The sequence below is a fragment of the Salvelinus namaycush genome, unplaced genomic scaffold (genome assembly GCF_016432855.1).
Source record: "Salvelinus namaycush isolate Seneca unplaced genomic scaffold, SaNama_1.0 Scaffold1945, whole genome shotgun sequence".
NCBI classification, from domain to species: Eukaryota; Metazoa; Chordata; class Actinopteri; order Salmoniformes; family Salmonidae; genus Salvelinus; species Salvelinus namaycush.
The window spans coordinates 19,276-34,121 of record NW_024058725.1 but is presented as its reverse complement, the minus strand read 5'-3'; the positions used below and the strand labels follow the sequence as shown (position 1 = coordinate 34,121).

The 14,846-nt window shown below is 46.0% G+C and overlaps 1 protein-coding gene across 1 annotated transcript; it reads right to left on the bottom strand.

Moving 5' to 3' along the window:
- Positions 1–758: 758 nt before the first annotated feature.
- Positions 759–3,296, bottom strand: LOC120037866 (divergent protein kinase domain 2A-like). The gene is made up of 2 exons (XM_038983833.1): positions 2,371–3,296; positions 759–1,566 (listed from the first exon to the last, which is right to left on the bottom strand). Exons 1-2 carry the CDS (start codon positions 3,022–3,024, stop codon positions 1,519–1,521), a joined length of 702 nt encoding a protein of 233 aa, XP_038839761.1. The 5' UTR covers positions 3,025–3,296; the 3' UTR covers positions 759–1,518.
- Between the last annotated feature and the right edge of the window lie 11,550 nt (positions 3,297–14,846).

Here is a 14,846-nt window from a genome sequence, read left to right as displayed (position 1 = left end):
ACAGCTGTGAGTCTATCTGGGTAAGTCTCTAATAGCTTTCCATACATGGATAGTGCAACATTCGCAAATTATTATTTTCAGTATTCTTCAAGCTCTGTCAAATTGGTTATTGATCCTTGCTAGACAACCATTTTTCAGGCCTTGTCATACATTTCAAGTAGATTTAAATCAAAACTGTAACTCGGCCACTCAGGAACATTCACTGTCTTCTTGGTAAGCAACTCCAGCGGAGCTTTGGCATTGTGTGATAGGTGCTTAGCCTGTGCTTAGCTCCATTCTGTTCCTGAAAAACACCCCAGTCCTTAACGATTACAAACATACCCATAACATGATGCAGCCACCACTATGCTTGAAAATATGGAGAGTGGTACTCAGTAATGTGTTGTATTGGATTTTCCCCAAACATAACACTTTGTATTCAAGACAAAAACATAATTGATTTGCCACTTTCAGTATTAATTACATTTTTTATTGCAAGTTTTAGAATATTTTAATTATGTAAAGGCTTCCTTCTTTTTAATCTGTCCATTAGGTTATTATTGTGGAGTAACTACAATGTTGTTGATCCATCCTCAGTTTTCTCCTATCACAGTCATTCAACTTTGTAACCGTTTTAAAGTCACCATTGACCTCATGGTGAAATCCCTGAGCGATTTCCTTCCTCTATGGCAACTGAGTTAGAAAGGACACCTGTATCTTTGTAGTGACTGGGTGTATTGATACACCATCCAAAGAGTAATTAATAACTTCACCATGCTCGAAGAGATATTCAGTGTCTGCTTTTTAGTTTATTTACCAATAGGTGCCTTTCTTTGCAAGTCATTGGAAAACCTCCCTGGTCTTTGTGGTATGAAAGAAGGGGGGTGGGCTACCAGTCCAACAGGCCTCTTGGGATTCCACTAGATGGCTCTGTAGCAGAAAGGGGGGGCTACCAGTCCAACAGGCCTCTTGGGATTCCACTAGATGGCTCTGTAGCAGAAAGGGGGGGCTACCAGTCCAACAGGCCTCTTGGGATTCCACTAGATGGCTCTGTAGCAGAAAGGGGGGGCTACCAGTCCAACAGGCCTCTTGGGATTCCACTAGATGGCTCTGTAGCAGAAAGGGGGGGCTACCAGTCCAACAGGCCTCTTGGGATTCCACTAGATGGCTCTGTAGCAGAAAGGGGGGGCTACCAGTCCAACAGGCCTCTTGGGATTCCACTAGATGGCTCTGTAGCAGAAAGGGGGGGCTACCAGTCCAACAGGCCTCTTGGGATTCCACTAGATGGCTCTGTAGCAGAAAGGGGGGGCTACCAGTCCAACAGGCCTCTTGGGATTCCACTAGATGGCTCTGTAGCAGAAAGGGGGGGCTACCAGTCCAACAGGCCTCTTGGGATTCCACTAGATGGCTCTGTAGCAGAAAGGGGGGGCTACCAGTCCAACAGGCCTCTTGGGATTCCACTAGATGGCTCTGTAGCAGAAAGGGGGGGCTACCAGTCCAACAGGCCTCTTGGGATTCCACTGGTTTCATTTGGACATGTCAGTGTCTGCAGTCCTCTATAGTGCAGCACATAGAAGTTAATAACACCTGACAAAACAAACGAAGGGAGGGCTATTAACAAGAAACAAAGTCGAAGAGGGAAATTAAAAAGTGACCTGAAGAACAATGTAGTCAATCTCAAACACGCATAACAACACAGAGGAGTAGCTGTAGAAGAGGGTATTAAAAGGCTGTAGGTCCTACCTGTAGTACGAGGGGCTCAGGGTTGAACGCCAGGGTCATCAGTAGCTGTAGAAGAGGGTATTAAAAGGCTGTAGGTCCTACCTGTAGTACGAGGGGCTCAGGGTTGAACGCCAGGGTCATCAGTAGCTGTAGAAGAGGGTATTAAAAGGCTGTAGGTCCTACCTGTAGTACGAGGGGCTCAGGGTTGAACGCCAGGGTCATCAGTAGCTGTAGAAGAGGGTATTAAAAGGCTGTAGGTCCTACCTGTAGTACGAGGGGCTCAGGGTTGAACGCCAGGGTCATCAGTAGCTGTAGAAGAGGGTATTAAAAGGCTGTAGGTCCTACCTGTAGTACGAGGGGCTCAGGGTTAAAGGCCAGGGTCATCAGTAGCTGTAGAAGAGGGTATTAAAAGGCTGTAGGTCCTACCTGTAGTACGAGGGGCTCAGGGTTGAAGGCCAGGGTCATCAGTAGCTGTAGAAGAGGGTATTAAAAGGCTGTAGGTCCTACCTGTAGTACGAGGGGCTCAGGGTTGAACGCCAGGGTCATCAGTAGCTGTAGAAGAGGGTATTAAAAGGCTGTAGGTCCTACCTGTAGTACGAGGGGCTCAGGGTTGAACGCCAGGGTCATCAGTAGCTGTAGAAGAGGGTATTAAAAGGCTGTAGGTCCTACCTGTAGTACGAGGGGCTCAGGGTTGAAGGCCAGGGTCATCAGTAGCTGCATCCTCTCTGTGTCCTTCAGGTTCTTCAGCAGGAAGCTGCCAGAGTCTTTGGTCTCGGCATAGCGCCGCACCACCCTGTCCAGCAGCCTCTGGGAGGGGCAGTGCACCAGGTCAGACCAGCCCTCTACCACCTCAGGGGTCAGAAGCCTCACGTCACCGTTCAGCCGGGCGAACTCCGTCTTGTACATGGCCTGGATGAGGTCGCAGCGAGGACGGCCAGTAGCTCTCTTACAGATCTTCTGGTCAATGTCCGCCAGCTCCTGGTTGGATCCCAGGCGTTTGAGCACCACGCGCCTCGTCCCCTCCCGCGGCTCGCCGTACTGGGCGAAATACACGTTCTTGACGTTGAAGACATCCAGGAAGCGCAGGCGTCCCCAGGTCTCGAAGGACACCTGGCCGTTCATGAACTTCCTGCACCAGCTGGTGCCGAAGCAGGCAGGACACTTGTTGAGGTTGATGAAGCGGCGGTCCGTCAGCTCGTTCTTCTGGAAGGAGGCGAACAGGTTGTGGGTGTTCATCAGGAGGATAACAAACAGACCGACCACCAGTAGAAGCTTCAGACAACGGTAGAGACGACCCAGCTTCAGAGGCAGGAAACGCAGCATGGTGGGACGGGATGTGGAGGTCAGCGGTTAGGGGAGAACAAGGGAGTGTTGAGAGTATCGTCGGGTCGGGGTGGGGGTGGGGGGGCTAGCCGAGCCTCACTGCCTCTCTGTCATGTTGCGCTGGGGAACCATCATCTAGAGCGCCTGGTAGGGGCAAGGCTGGCACAGTAACCCCATGCCAAACTCTGATACAGGCCTGCGAGTCTCCGTCTGTGGAACCTGGAGCCTCGATCGGGGAGCCTGCATCCAAGCAGAGAGAGACAGAGAGAGACAGAGAGAGAGACAGGGAGAGACAGAGACAGAGAGAGACAGAGACAGAGACAGAGACGACAGAGAGGGGAAAGGGGAGAGAGAAAAAAACATTACACAGCGAAATACAAAAATTATTATTTTAACAATAGTTGAAGCATGGAATTGGTTATTTTCATGAAAACATTAAAATACCACGACAGTAATGATTTTAAATATAAAACATGTAATTTATTCATATAACAAAATATCATAATAAAGGTAAGTGTTCTCTACCTTGCACAAAGAGTCATTTCAACATAGGAATGAATTATTTTTGTATTTTATTGCATTTTCTGCTGAGATTCTCATTACCGCAACGTGTCCAGCTCTGTCTGAATGTGTCATGTTGTAATTTAAACAGAGTAAATTGAAAATATTCAACAACAAAAAATGTACATGTTTATTCTAATAGATGTGTTCAAATGACAGAAAAAATAATTAACTGAATATTCATGTATAATAATAATGAAAGAAATGGTGTTAAAATGAAGTGTCCCCATGACTGATGTTCTCCCCCTCCACAACAGCTTTGAAGGACTGTTTACACTCGCAGAGAATTTTAAATAAAGTTTGATTTTGAAAGAAGCAACACAGCGGCCTTCCAAGATGGCTACCAGATAAGCAGATCTCTTTATATTTTCTCCAGTTAAAAGTTAAACATTCTCTTGTCAGTCAATACTGTCGTGTACGCAGTCTATCATTACTGAGACAGGTAGTTTATCACATTTAGAAAACGTCAGATTAAAAATGTTCTATGAAAATATACTTAATTAATGTCTAATTATGTACACTGAGTAAAAATGTGCTTAGTCATCATGTCTTCTCTTTTGTTAGCAACACAAGGTTCCTCATCCTCCTCAACACCATTCTCACTTACTGCTGCAATTTAAGGCCGGTTGTGGTAAAAATAACTTCTGTTTCGGTAATGACAATTTAAAATCATACAAACTATATTTTTAAAAGATATATATATATAAATGAACTATTTATTTACATTTTACAAACTGTTGATAGTTTGCTTTATGTCCTATTTAATTGCAGAGTCAGCAAGTGACAAAAAGAAAAGCTTTAGCGAAGGCTGACAATTTTCAGAGAACAAAAGTTTACATCAACCCAGAACTGCTGGAAGAGAGAGAGAGAGGTCAGGGGTTGGAGGTTACAGCAAGAATAATTAGCATAAATATATATATATATATATATATATGAGGAAGCATATGTCCTCATACTGTGTCTATAGGAAGTCAATACCCTACAGTGTTAGGAAGTCTACACATCCACCACACACACGTCCAACCCACACACATCCACCACACGCACACACACCACACACACACACACACACAGTAAGCCATTTAGTTTGTACTATAGGATGTCCACACAGTCTGTAAGCCATTGAGTCTCTACTATAGGATACACACACACACACGTCCTCCACACACACAGCCATTGAGTCTCTACTATAGGATACACACACACACGTCCTCCACACACACAGCCATTGAGTCTCTACTATAGGATACACACACACACGTCCTCCACACACACACAGCCATTGAGTCTCTACTATAGGATACACACACACGTCCTCCACACACACAGCCATTCCGTCTCTAGGATGGCGTGTCCATAACAGTAAGATGTTTCCCATGTTCAGACATGCTTCCTTTCCATTTCCAGATATCAAAAACAAAAAGCTCAATTGTAAAACCAAGAAAACTCAAGATCTGACAAAGAAGCAACATGAAAATAAGGGAAAAAAACAGTGGTCGGGAAAAACTCAAAAAAAGGTATTACGGAAGACGGAAACAGGTAAAAGCTGTATTTGACACCATCAAGCCCGGAAGATGATACACGTCAACATGTTTCAAGAAGCAAACTGAAGAAGTTGTTCAAAATCTGGAAGACAAAGCCGCCTCCTCAAGAAGAACAGACATTCTCACACCTCAGCAGGTAAAATGTCCCTGACATCAAGTCAACTTCCTAAAGAGAAGAGCGAGACATCTCTACAGACACCAGGACCAATGAAGACATCTACCCCCCCACAAAAAAAAGGAATCACAATCAAAAAGAGGAACAGAAGAAAGAAAACACGAATCAAAATGGAGGTTAAATTTCTGCGACACAGAAGAGAAGATTGTAGAGAGATGATCAACCTAAAGAAAAGACTGAAGATACTTGGAGATGGCCAAGAGGAAGCAGGTAACTGTCAACATGGAAGGCGATGGCCAAGAGGAAGCAGGTAACTGTCAACATGGAAGGCGATGGCCAAGAGGAAGCAGGTAACTGTCAACATGGAAGGCGATGGCCAAGAGGAAGCAGGTAACTGTCAACATGGAAGGCGATGGCCAAGAGGAAGCAGGTAACTGTCAACATGGAAGGCGATGGCCAAGAGGAAGCAGGTAACTGTCAACATGGAAGGCGATGGACAAGAGGAAGCAGGTAACTGTCAACATGGAAGGCGATGGCCAAGAGGAAGCAGGTAACTGTCAACATTACATTTAAGTCATTTAGCAGACGCTCTTATCCAGAGCGACTTACAAATTGGAAAGTTCATACATATTCATCCTGGTCCCCCCGTGGGGAATGAACCCACAACCCTGGCGTTGCAAGCGCCATGCTCTACCAACTGAGCCACACGGGACATGGAAGGCGATGGCCAAGAGGAAGCAGGTAACTGTCAACATGGAAGGCGGAGAGGTCCAGAACTACAAAGAGAGGTCATCAGAGAACATAAACAGCCAGAGACGACTAAAGTGAACACGTGTTAGCCACTTCCTTCATCAAGATGAACATCTCCACTGTAATAAACGGGAAATCAGGAGAAATTAGGAAAAAAAAGGACCAGCTATTCCCGTAAAAAGAGAACCTTATAACGGACACTATCGCAAAATCTTCAAAGAAGATTTCTCTCCCAAGAATCCAAAAAGGCGCAACCTTTCCAAGGCTAAATTCTTTAAGTCTTTTTGAATTGGCCGGCGGAAGAGTCACAGACAGAGATTACATGTGCAAAACGTAATGAAAACTTTTGGCTTGAAGAAGCTGCACCAGCTTGGGTTCGTAGACACGTCCTCCCCGAGGGCCAGTGTACAGGCGTGTAGTGACGATGACGTGTGCTGTTCTAATGTGCTTGTATGGGTTGGTTTTGTATGTTATGTACTTTTGAAGAATAGCAAAATGAAATTGATTTAACTTGAAAATCCACGATTCTGCCAATATGATCTCATTTATTTTCGACATTCAATTTTATAAATGTTTAAAAAAAATCATACCTCAGTCTTAGTATACGTATTATCATTACCGAAATCATCGACCTCATTACCGCAACAGGTGTTAATTTAAATGTTCATTTTTTTAACGAATGTAAAAAATAGTAGTTTGCTTTTAAATGCATGTGAACAATCTATTTGTTACCTTCTTTCAGGCTTCATTTTGAACATATGTCAGAAATATCAAAAATATTATGTTGTAGAACGCAGAAGGTGTTACGTTAATGCGAGAAGTCAGTCGAAATCAAATTAAAATGTTAATTTAAAAAGATATATTATTACAGAGTTAAGTAACTTTGGATGACTGTTAATAATATATGATATATATATATATTATTATAATTATATATATGATTATTATATTATTATATCCATTATAAAAAATGTTTTTAAATGTCTTTCCTAATGAGCTTGACGTTTTCAGACCGTTGCGGTAATGAGATTTTTAATTCCTTGTTTTGGAAAATATGTTCAAAAAAAAGGTGTTAAATTGTCAGTAATGTTTTTAATTAACAAACACTTCAGACCTTGTTATTAACGCCTAAAACGGAAATTTGTTGATGCAAGTCTTTTTAAAGATTTCATGTTTGAAATCTTTGAAATCAAGATTTCGTGAGAATCACCCAACATATAGCCCTTTTGGTTTATGGATAACCAATGGAGAAAAAAAAGTACATTTTTTCATCTCTGGGCTTCCAACTTAAAATACCATTTGTGCCAAGCTACAGGACTGCTTTGCTAGCGCTGACTGGATGATGTCCCGGGACTACACCAATACCGTTGATGAGCTTACCACCTCAGTCCCCGGTTCATTAGGAAATACATCACTGACTTTGTCCCCACAGTGAAAGGTCGCTGCTTCCCCAATCAAAAGCCCTGGATTAACACAGAGGTTGGCGCACTAAACTACAGCAAACCACGTGTCTACGGCTGAGGACAGGAACAATTACAAGAAGTCCTGCTATGACCTCTGCATCAAAAAAAGCAAAAAGGACACTATAGGAACAAGGTGAAATCCTATTATACAGGCTCTGATGCCCAACGCATGTGACAGGGGCTGCAGAGCCGTGATCTGCCCAACAATGCCTCTCTACCAAACTGACTCAATGCATTTTATGCACGCTTCGACAAAAACAACACCGAGCCCTGCATGAGGGCCCCCGCCAACGCAGAGGACTGGGTGATCTCGTTCTCAGAGGCCGACATGAGTAATTTTTTTTAATTTTTTTTAAAAAAATCAGGTCAACACTCGCAAGGCTGCAGGGCCGGACGTTAATCCAGGGCGCTGGCAAGGCTTATTCAGTTATTTTCAGCCTCTCCTTGTCCCAGTCTGGTAATCCCCACGTCTCAAGCTGACCACCATTATTCACAAGAACTCTGAGGCTTCCTGCCACAATGACTACCACCCTGTAGCACTCACATCTGTAATCAAGAAGTGATTTGAAAGGCTGGTTATGGCACAAATCAACTCCATCATCCCAGACCCCACTCCTATTTGCATACCAACCCCAACAGATCCACAGACGACGCAATCTAAATTGTGCTCCGCATTGCCCTCACCCACCTAGCTAAGAGAAATACCTATGTGAGAATGGTTTTCATATACTACAGCTCAGCGTTCAACATCATAGTCCCCTCCATGCACGTCAACAAGCTTGGGACCCTGGAACTGAACACCTCCCTCTGCAACTGGATCCTGGACTTCCTGACGGGCCTCCACCAGGTGGTGATGGCGGCAACACATACATCACGCTAAGTGATTTCAATGGGTCTCTCTCCATTCCGATTGTTTTATACAGTTCAATTAAACTTCAACATTTTTTTTGCATTTTCATTTTTTTTTTCTGCACTCATTTAAGATCATTTCCACACTGCCAATCTAGGCCTTATTTTTAACCAAATGTTGCAATTGTTATTTGACTTCAGAATGAATATTCTAAATTCTATAGATAGAAGATAATAGTGGGAATTTTGACATGATGACGAATGAAAATGCCAGGGAGGAGTTGTGGGTAAGAAACAAGGTGTTGGTCAGTGTTGCCTAGGGGACCCTGTAATCTTTGGCTACGTTAAAATGCTCTCTTAGCTATTTCATATAGCCAACATATTCATGCTTCGCCGATTTCTCTTTGATTTAGAAGATACTGTTACACACAGACCTAGCCCTGTCGCGTCTCTTAGTAGATACTGTTGTACACAGACCTAGCCCTGTCGCGTCTCTTAGTAGATACTGTTACACACAGACCTAGCCCTGTCGCGTCTCTTAGTAGATACTGTTACACACAGACCTAGCCCTGTCGCGTCTCTTAGAAGATACTGTTACACACAGACCTAGCCCTGTCGCGTCTCTTAGAAGATACTGTTACACACAGACCTAGCCCTGTCGCGTCTCTTAGTAGATACTGTTACACACAGACCTAGCCCTGTCGCGTCTCTCAGTAGATACTGTTACACACAGACCTAGCCCTGTCGCGTCTCTCAGTAGATACTGTTACACACAGACCTAGCCCTGTCGCGTCTCTCAGTAGATACTGTTACACACAGACCTAGCCCTGTCGCGTCTCTTAGAAGATACTGTTACACACAGACCTAGCCCTGTCGCGTCTCTTAGAAGATACTGTTACACACAGACCTAGCCCTGTCGCGTCTCTTAGTAGATACTGTTACACACAGACCTAGCCCTGTCGCGTCTCTTAGAAGATACTGTTACACACAGACCTAGCCCTGTCGCGTCTCTTAGTAGATACTGTTACACACAGACCTAGCCCTGTCGCGTCTCTTAGAAGATACTGTTACACACAGACCTAGCCCTGTCGCGTCTCTTAGAAGATACTGTTACACACAGACCTAGCCCTGTCGCGTCTCTTAGTAGATACTGTTACACACAGACCTAGCCCTGTCGCGTCTCTTAGAAGATACTGTTACACACAGACCTAGCCCTGTCGCGTCTCTTAGAAGATACTGTTACACACAGACCTAGCCCTGTCGCGTCTCTCAGTAGATACTGTTGTACACAGACCTAGCCCTGTCGCGTCTCTCAGTAGATACTGTTACACACAGACCTAGCCCTGTCGCGTCTCTCAGTAGATACTGTTACACACAGACCTAGCCCTGTCGCGTCTCTTAGAAGATACTGTTACACACAGACCTAGCCCTGTCGCGTCTCTTAGAAGATACTGTTACACACAGACCTAGCCCTGTCGCGTCTCTCAGTAGATACTGTTGTACACAGACCTAGCCCTGTCGCGTCTCTCAGTAGATACTGTTACACACAGACCTAGCCCTGTCGCGTCTCTCAGTAGATACTGTTACACACAGACCTAGCCCTGTCGCGTCTCTTAGAAGATACTGTTACACACAGACCTAGCCCTGTCGCGTCTCTTAGAAGATACTGTTGTACACAGACCTAGCCCTGTCGCGTCTCTTAGTAGATACTGTTACACACAGACCTAGCCCTGTCGCGTCTCTCAGTAGATACTGTTGTACACAGACCTAGCCCTGTCGCGTCTCTTAGAAGATACTGTTACACACAGACCTAGCCCTGTCGCGTCTCTTAGAAGATACTGTTACACACAGACCTAGCCCTGTCGCGTCTCTCAGTAGATACTGTTGTACACAGACCTAGCCCTGTCGCGTCTCTCAGTAGATACTGTTACACACAGACCTAGCCCTGTCGCGTCTCTCAGTAGATACTGTTACACACAGACCTAGCCCTGTCGCGTCTCTTAGAAGATACTGTTACACACAGACCTAGCCCTGTCGCGTCTCTTAGAAGATACTGTTGTACACAGACCTAGCCCTGTCGCGTCTCTTAGTAGATACTGTTACACACAGACCTAGCCCTGTCGCGTCTCTCAGTAGATACTGTTGTACACAGACCTAGCCCTGTCGCGTCTCTTAGAAGATACTGTTACACACAGACCTAGCCCTGTCGCGTCTCTTAGAAGATACTGTTACACACAGACCTAGCCCTGTCGCGTCTCTTAGAAGATACTGTTACACACAGACCTAGCCCTGTCGCGTCTCTTAGAAGATACTGTTACACACAGACCTAGCCCTGTCACGTCTCTTAGAAGATACTGTTACACACAGACCTAGCCCTGTCGCGTCTCTTAGAAGATACTGTTACACACAGACCTAGCCCTGTCGCGTCTCTTAGAAGATACTGTTACACACAGACCTAGCCCTGTCGCGTCTCTTAGAAGATACTGTTACACACAGACCTAGCCCTGTCGCGTCTCTTAGAAGATACTGTTACACACAGACCTAGCCCTGTCGCGTCTCTCAGTAGATACTGTTACACACAGACCTAGCCCTGTCGCGTCTCTTAGAAGATACTGTTACACACAGACCTAGCCCTGTCGCGTCTCTTAGAAGATACTGTTACACACAGACCTAGCCCTGTCGCGTCTCTTAGTAGATACTGTTACACACAGACCTAGCCCTGTCGCGTCTCTTAGTAGATACTGTTGCACACAGACCTAGCCCTGTCGCGTCTCTTAGTAGATACTGTTACACACAGACCTAGCCCTGTCGCGTCTCTTAGAGGATACTGTTGCACACAGACCTAGCCCTGTCGCGTCTCTTAGTAGATACTGTTACACACAGACCTAGCCCTGTCGCGTCTCTTAGTAGATACTGTTGTACACAGACCTAGCCCTGTCGCGTCTCTTAGAGGATACTGTTGCACACAGACCTAGCCCTGTCGCGTCTCTTAGTAGATACTGTTACACACAGACCTAGCCCTGTCGCGTCTCTTAGAAGATACTGTTGTACACAGACCTAGCCCTGTCGCGTCTCTTAGAAGATACTGTTACACACAGACCTAGCCCTGTCGCGTCTCTTAGAAGATACTGTTGTACACAGACCTAGCCCTGTCGCGTCTCTTAGAAGATACTGTTACACACAGACCTAGCCCTGTCGCGTCTCTTAGTAGATACTGTTACACACAGACCTAGCCCTGTCGCGTCTCTTAGTAGATACTGTTACACACAGACCTAGCCCTGTCGCGTCTCTTAGTAGATACTGTTACACACAGACCTAGCCCTGTCGCGTCTCTTAGAAGATACTGTTACACACAGACCTAGCCCTGTCGCGTCTCTTAGTAGATACTGTTACACACAGACCTAGCCCTGTCGCGTCTCTTAGTAGATACTGTTACACACAGACCTAGCCCTGTCGCGTCTCTTAGAAGATACTGTTACACACAGACCTAGCCCTGTCGCGTCTCTTAGTAGATACTGTTACACACAGACCTAGCCCTGTCGCGTCTCTTAGTAGATACTGTTACACACAGACCTAGCCCTGTCGCGTCTCTTAGTAGATACTGTTACACACAGACCTAGCCCTGTCGCGTCTCTTAGTAGATACTGTTACACACAGACCTAGCCCTGTCGCGTCTCTTAGTAGATACTGTTACACACAGACCTAGCCCTGTCGCGTCTCTTAGAAGATACTGTTGTACACAGACCTAGCCCTGTCGCGTCTCTTAGTAGATACTGTTACACACAGACCTAGCCCTGTCGCGTCTCTTAGTAGATACTGTTACACACAGACCTAGCCCTGTCGCGTCTCTTAGAAGATACTGTTGTACACAGACCTAGCCCTGTCGCGTCTCTTAGTAGATACTGTTACACACAGACCTAGCCCTGTCGCGTCTCTTAGAAGATACTGTTGTACACAGACCTAGCCCTGTCGCGTCTCTTAGTAGATACTGTTACACACAGACCTAGCCCTGTCGCGTCTCTTAGTAGATACTGTTACACACAGACCTAGCCCTGTCGCGTCTCTTAGAAGATACTGTTGTACACAGACCTAGCCCTGTCGCGTCTCTTAGTAGATACTGTTGTACACAGACCTAGCCCTGTCGCGTCTCTTAGTAGATACTGTTACACACAGACCTAGCCCTGTCGCGTCTCTTAGAAGATACTGTTACACACAGACCTAGCCCTGTCGCGTCTCTTAGTAGATACTGTTACACACAGACCTAGCCCTGTCGCGTCTCTTAGTAGATACTGTTACACACAGACCTAGCCCTGTCGCGTCTCTTAGAAGATACTGTTACACACAGACCTAGCCCTGTCGCGTCTCTCAGTAGATACTGTTACACACAGACCTAGCCCTGTCGCGTCTCTTAGAAGATACTGTTACACACAGACCTAGCCCTGTCGCGTCTCTTAGTAGATACTGTTACACACAGACCTAGCCCTGTCGCGTCTCTTAGTAGATACTGTTACACACAGACCTAGCCCTGTCGCGTCTCTTAGAAGATACTGTTACACACAGACCTAGCCCTGTCGCGTCTCTTAGTAGATACTGTTACACACAGACCTAGCCCTGTCGCGTCTCTTAGAAGATACTGTTACACACAGACCTAGCCCTGTCGCGTCTCTTAGAAGATACTGTTACACACAGACCTAGCCCTGTCGCGTCTCTTAGTAGATACTGTTACACACAGACCTAGCCCTGTCGCGTCTCTTAGAAGATACTGTTACACACAGACCTAGCCCTGTCGCGTCTCTTAGAAGATACTGTTACACACAGACCTAGCCCTGTCGCGTCTCTTAGAAGATACTGTTACACACAGACCTAGCCCTGTCGCGTCTCTCAGTAGATACTGTTACACACAGACCTAGCCCTGTCGCGTCTCTCAGTAGATACTGTTACACACAGACCTAGCCCTGTCGCGTCTCTCAGTAGATACTGTTACACACAGACCTAGCCCTGTCGCGTCTCTTAGAAGATACTGTTACACACAGACCTAGCCCTGTCGCGTCTCTTAGAAGATACTGTTACACACAGACCTAGCCCTGTCGCGTCTCTCAGTAGATACTGTTACACACAGACCTAGCCCTGTCGCGTCTCTCAGTAGATACTGTTACACACAGACCTAGCCCTGTCGCGTCTCTCAGTAGATACTGTTACACACAGACCTAGCCCTGTCGCGTCTCTCAGTAGATACTGTTACACACAGACCTAGCCCTGTCGCGTCTCTTAGAAGATACTGTTACACACAGACCTAGCCCTGTCGCGTCTCTTAGAAGATACTGTTACACACAGACCTAGCCCTGTCGCGTCTCTCAGTAGATACTGTTGTACACAGACCTAGCCCTGTCGCGTCTCTCAGTAGATACTGTTACACACAGACCTAGCCCTGTCGCGTCTCTCAGTAGATACTGTTACACACAGACCTAGCCCTGTCGCGTCTCTTAGAAGATACTGTTACACACAGACCTAGCCCTGTCGCGTCTCTTAGAAGATACTGTTGTACACAGACCTAGCCCTGTCGCGTCTCTTAGTAGATACTGTTACACACAGACCTAGCCCTGTCGCGTCTCTCAGTAGATACTGTTGTACACAGACCTAGCCCTGTCGCGTCTCTTAGAAGATACTGTTACACACAGACCTAGCCCTGTCGCGTCTCTTAGAAGATACTGTTACACACAGACCTAGCCCTGTCGCGTCTCTTAGTAGATACTGTTGCACACAGACCTAGCCCTGTCGCGTCTCTTAGTAGATACTGTTACACACAGACCTAGCCCTGTCGCGTCTCTTAGAGGATACTGTTGCACACAGACCTAGCCCTGTCGCGTCTCTTAGTAGATACTGTTACACACAGACCTAGCCCTGTCGCGTCTCTTAGTAGATACTGTTGTACACAGACCTAGCCCTGTCGCGTCTCTTAGAGGATACTGTTGCACACAGACCTAGCCCTGTCGCGTCTCTTAGTAGATACTGTTACACACAGACCTAGCCCTGTCGCGTCTCTTAGAAGATACTGTTGTACACAGACCTAGCCCTGTCGCGTCTCTTAGAAGATACTGTTACACACAGACCTAGCCCTGTCGCGTCTCTTAGAAGATACTGTTGTACACAGACCTAGCCCTGTCGCGTCTCTTAGAAGATACTGTTACACACAGACCTAGCCCTGTCGCGTCTCTTAGTAGATACTGTTACACACAGACCTAGCCCTGTCGCGTCTCTTAGTAGATACTGTTACACACAGACCTAGCCCTGTCGCGTCTCTTAGTAGATACTGTTACACACAGACCTAGCCCTGTCGCGTCTCTTAGAAGATACTGTTACACACAGACCTAGCCCTGTCGCGTCTCTTAGTAGATACTGTTACACACAGACCTAGCCCTGTCGCGTCTCTTAGTAGATACTGTTACACACAGACCTAGCCCTGTCGCGTCTCTTAGTAGATACTGTTACACACAGACCTAGCCCTGTCGCGTCTCTTAGAAGATACTGTTACACACAGAC

What these genes read in the sequence shown, in the direction of transcription:
- LOC120037866 (XM_038983833.1), bottom strand. Translation starts at nt 3,024, where the DNA reads ATGCTGCGTTTCCTGCCTCTGAAGCTGGGTCGTCTCTACCGTTGTCTG. An exon ending in CTGAGCCCCTCGTACTACAG is followed by an intron (nt 1,567 to 2,370) that starts GTAGGACCTACA and finishes TTGTTTTGTCAG; the next exon opens with GTGTTATTAACTTCTATGTG.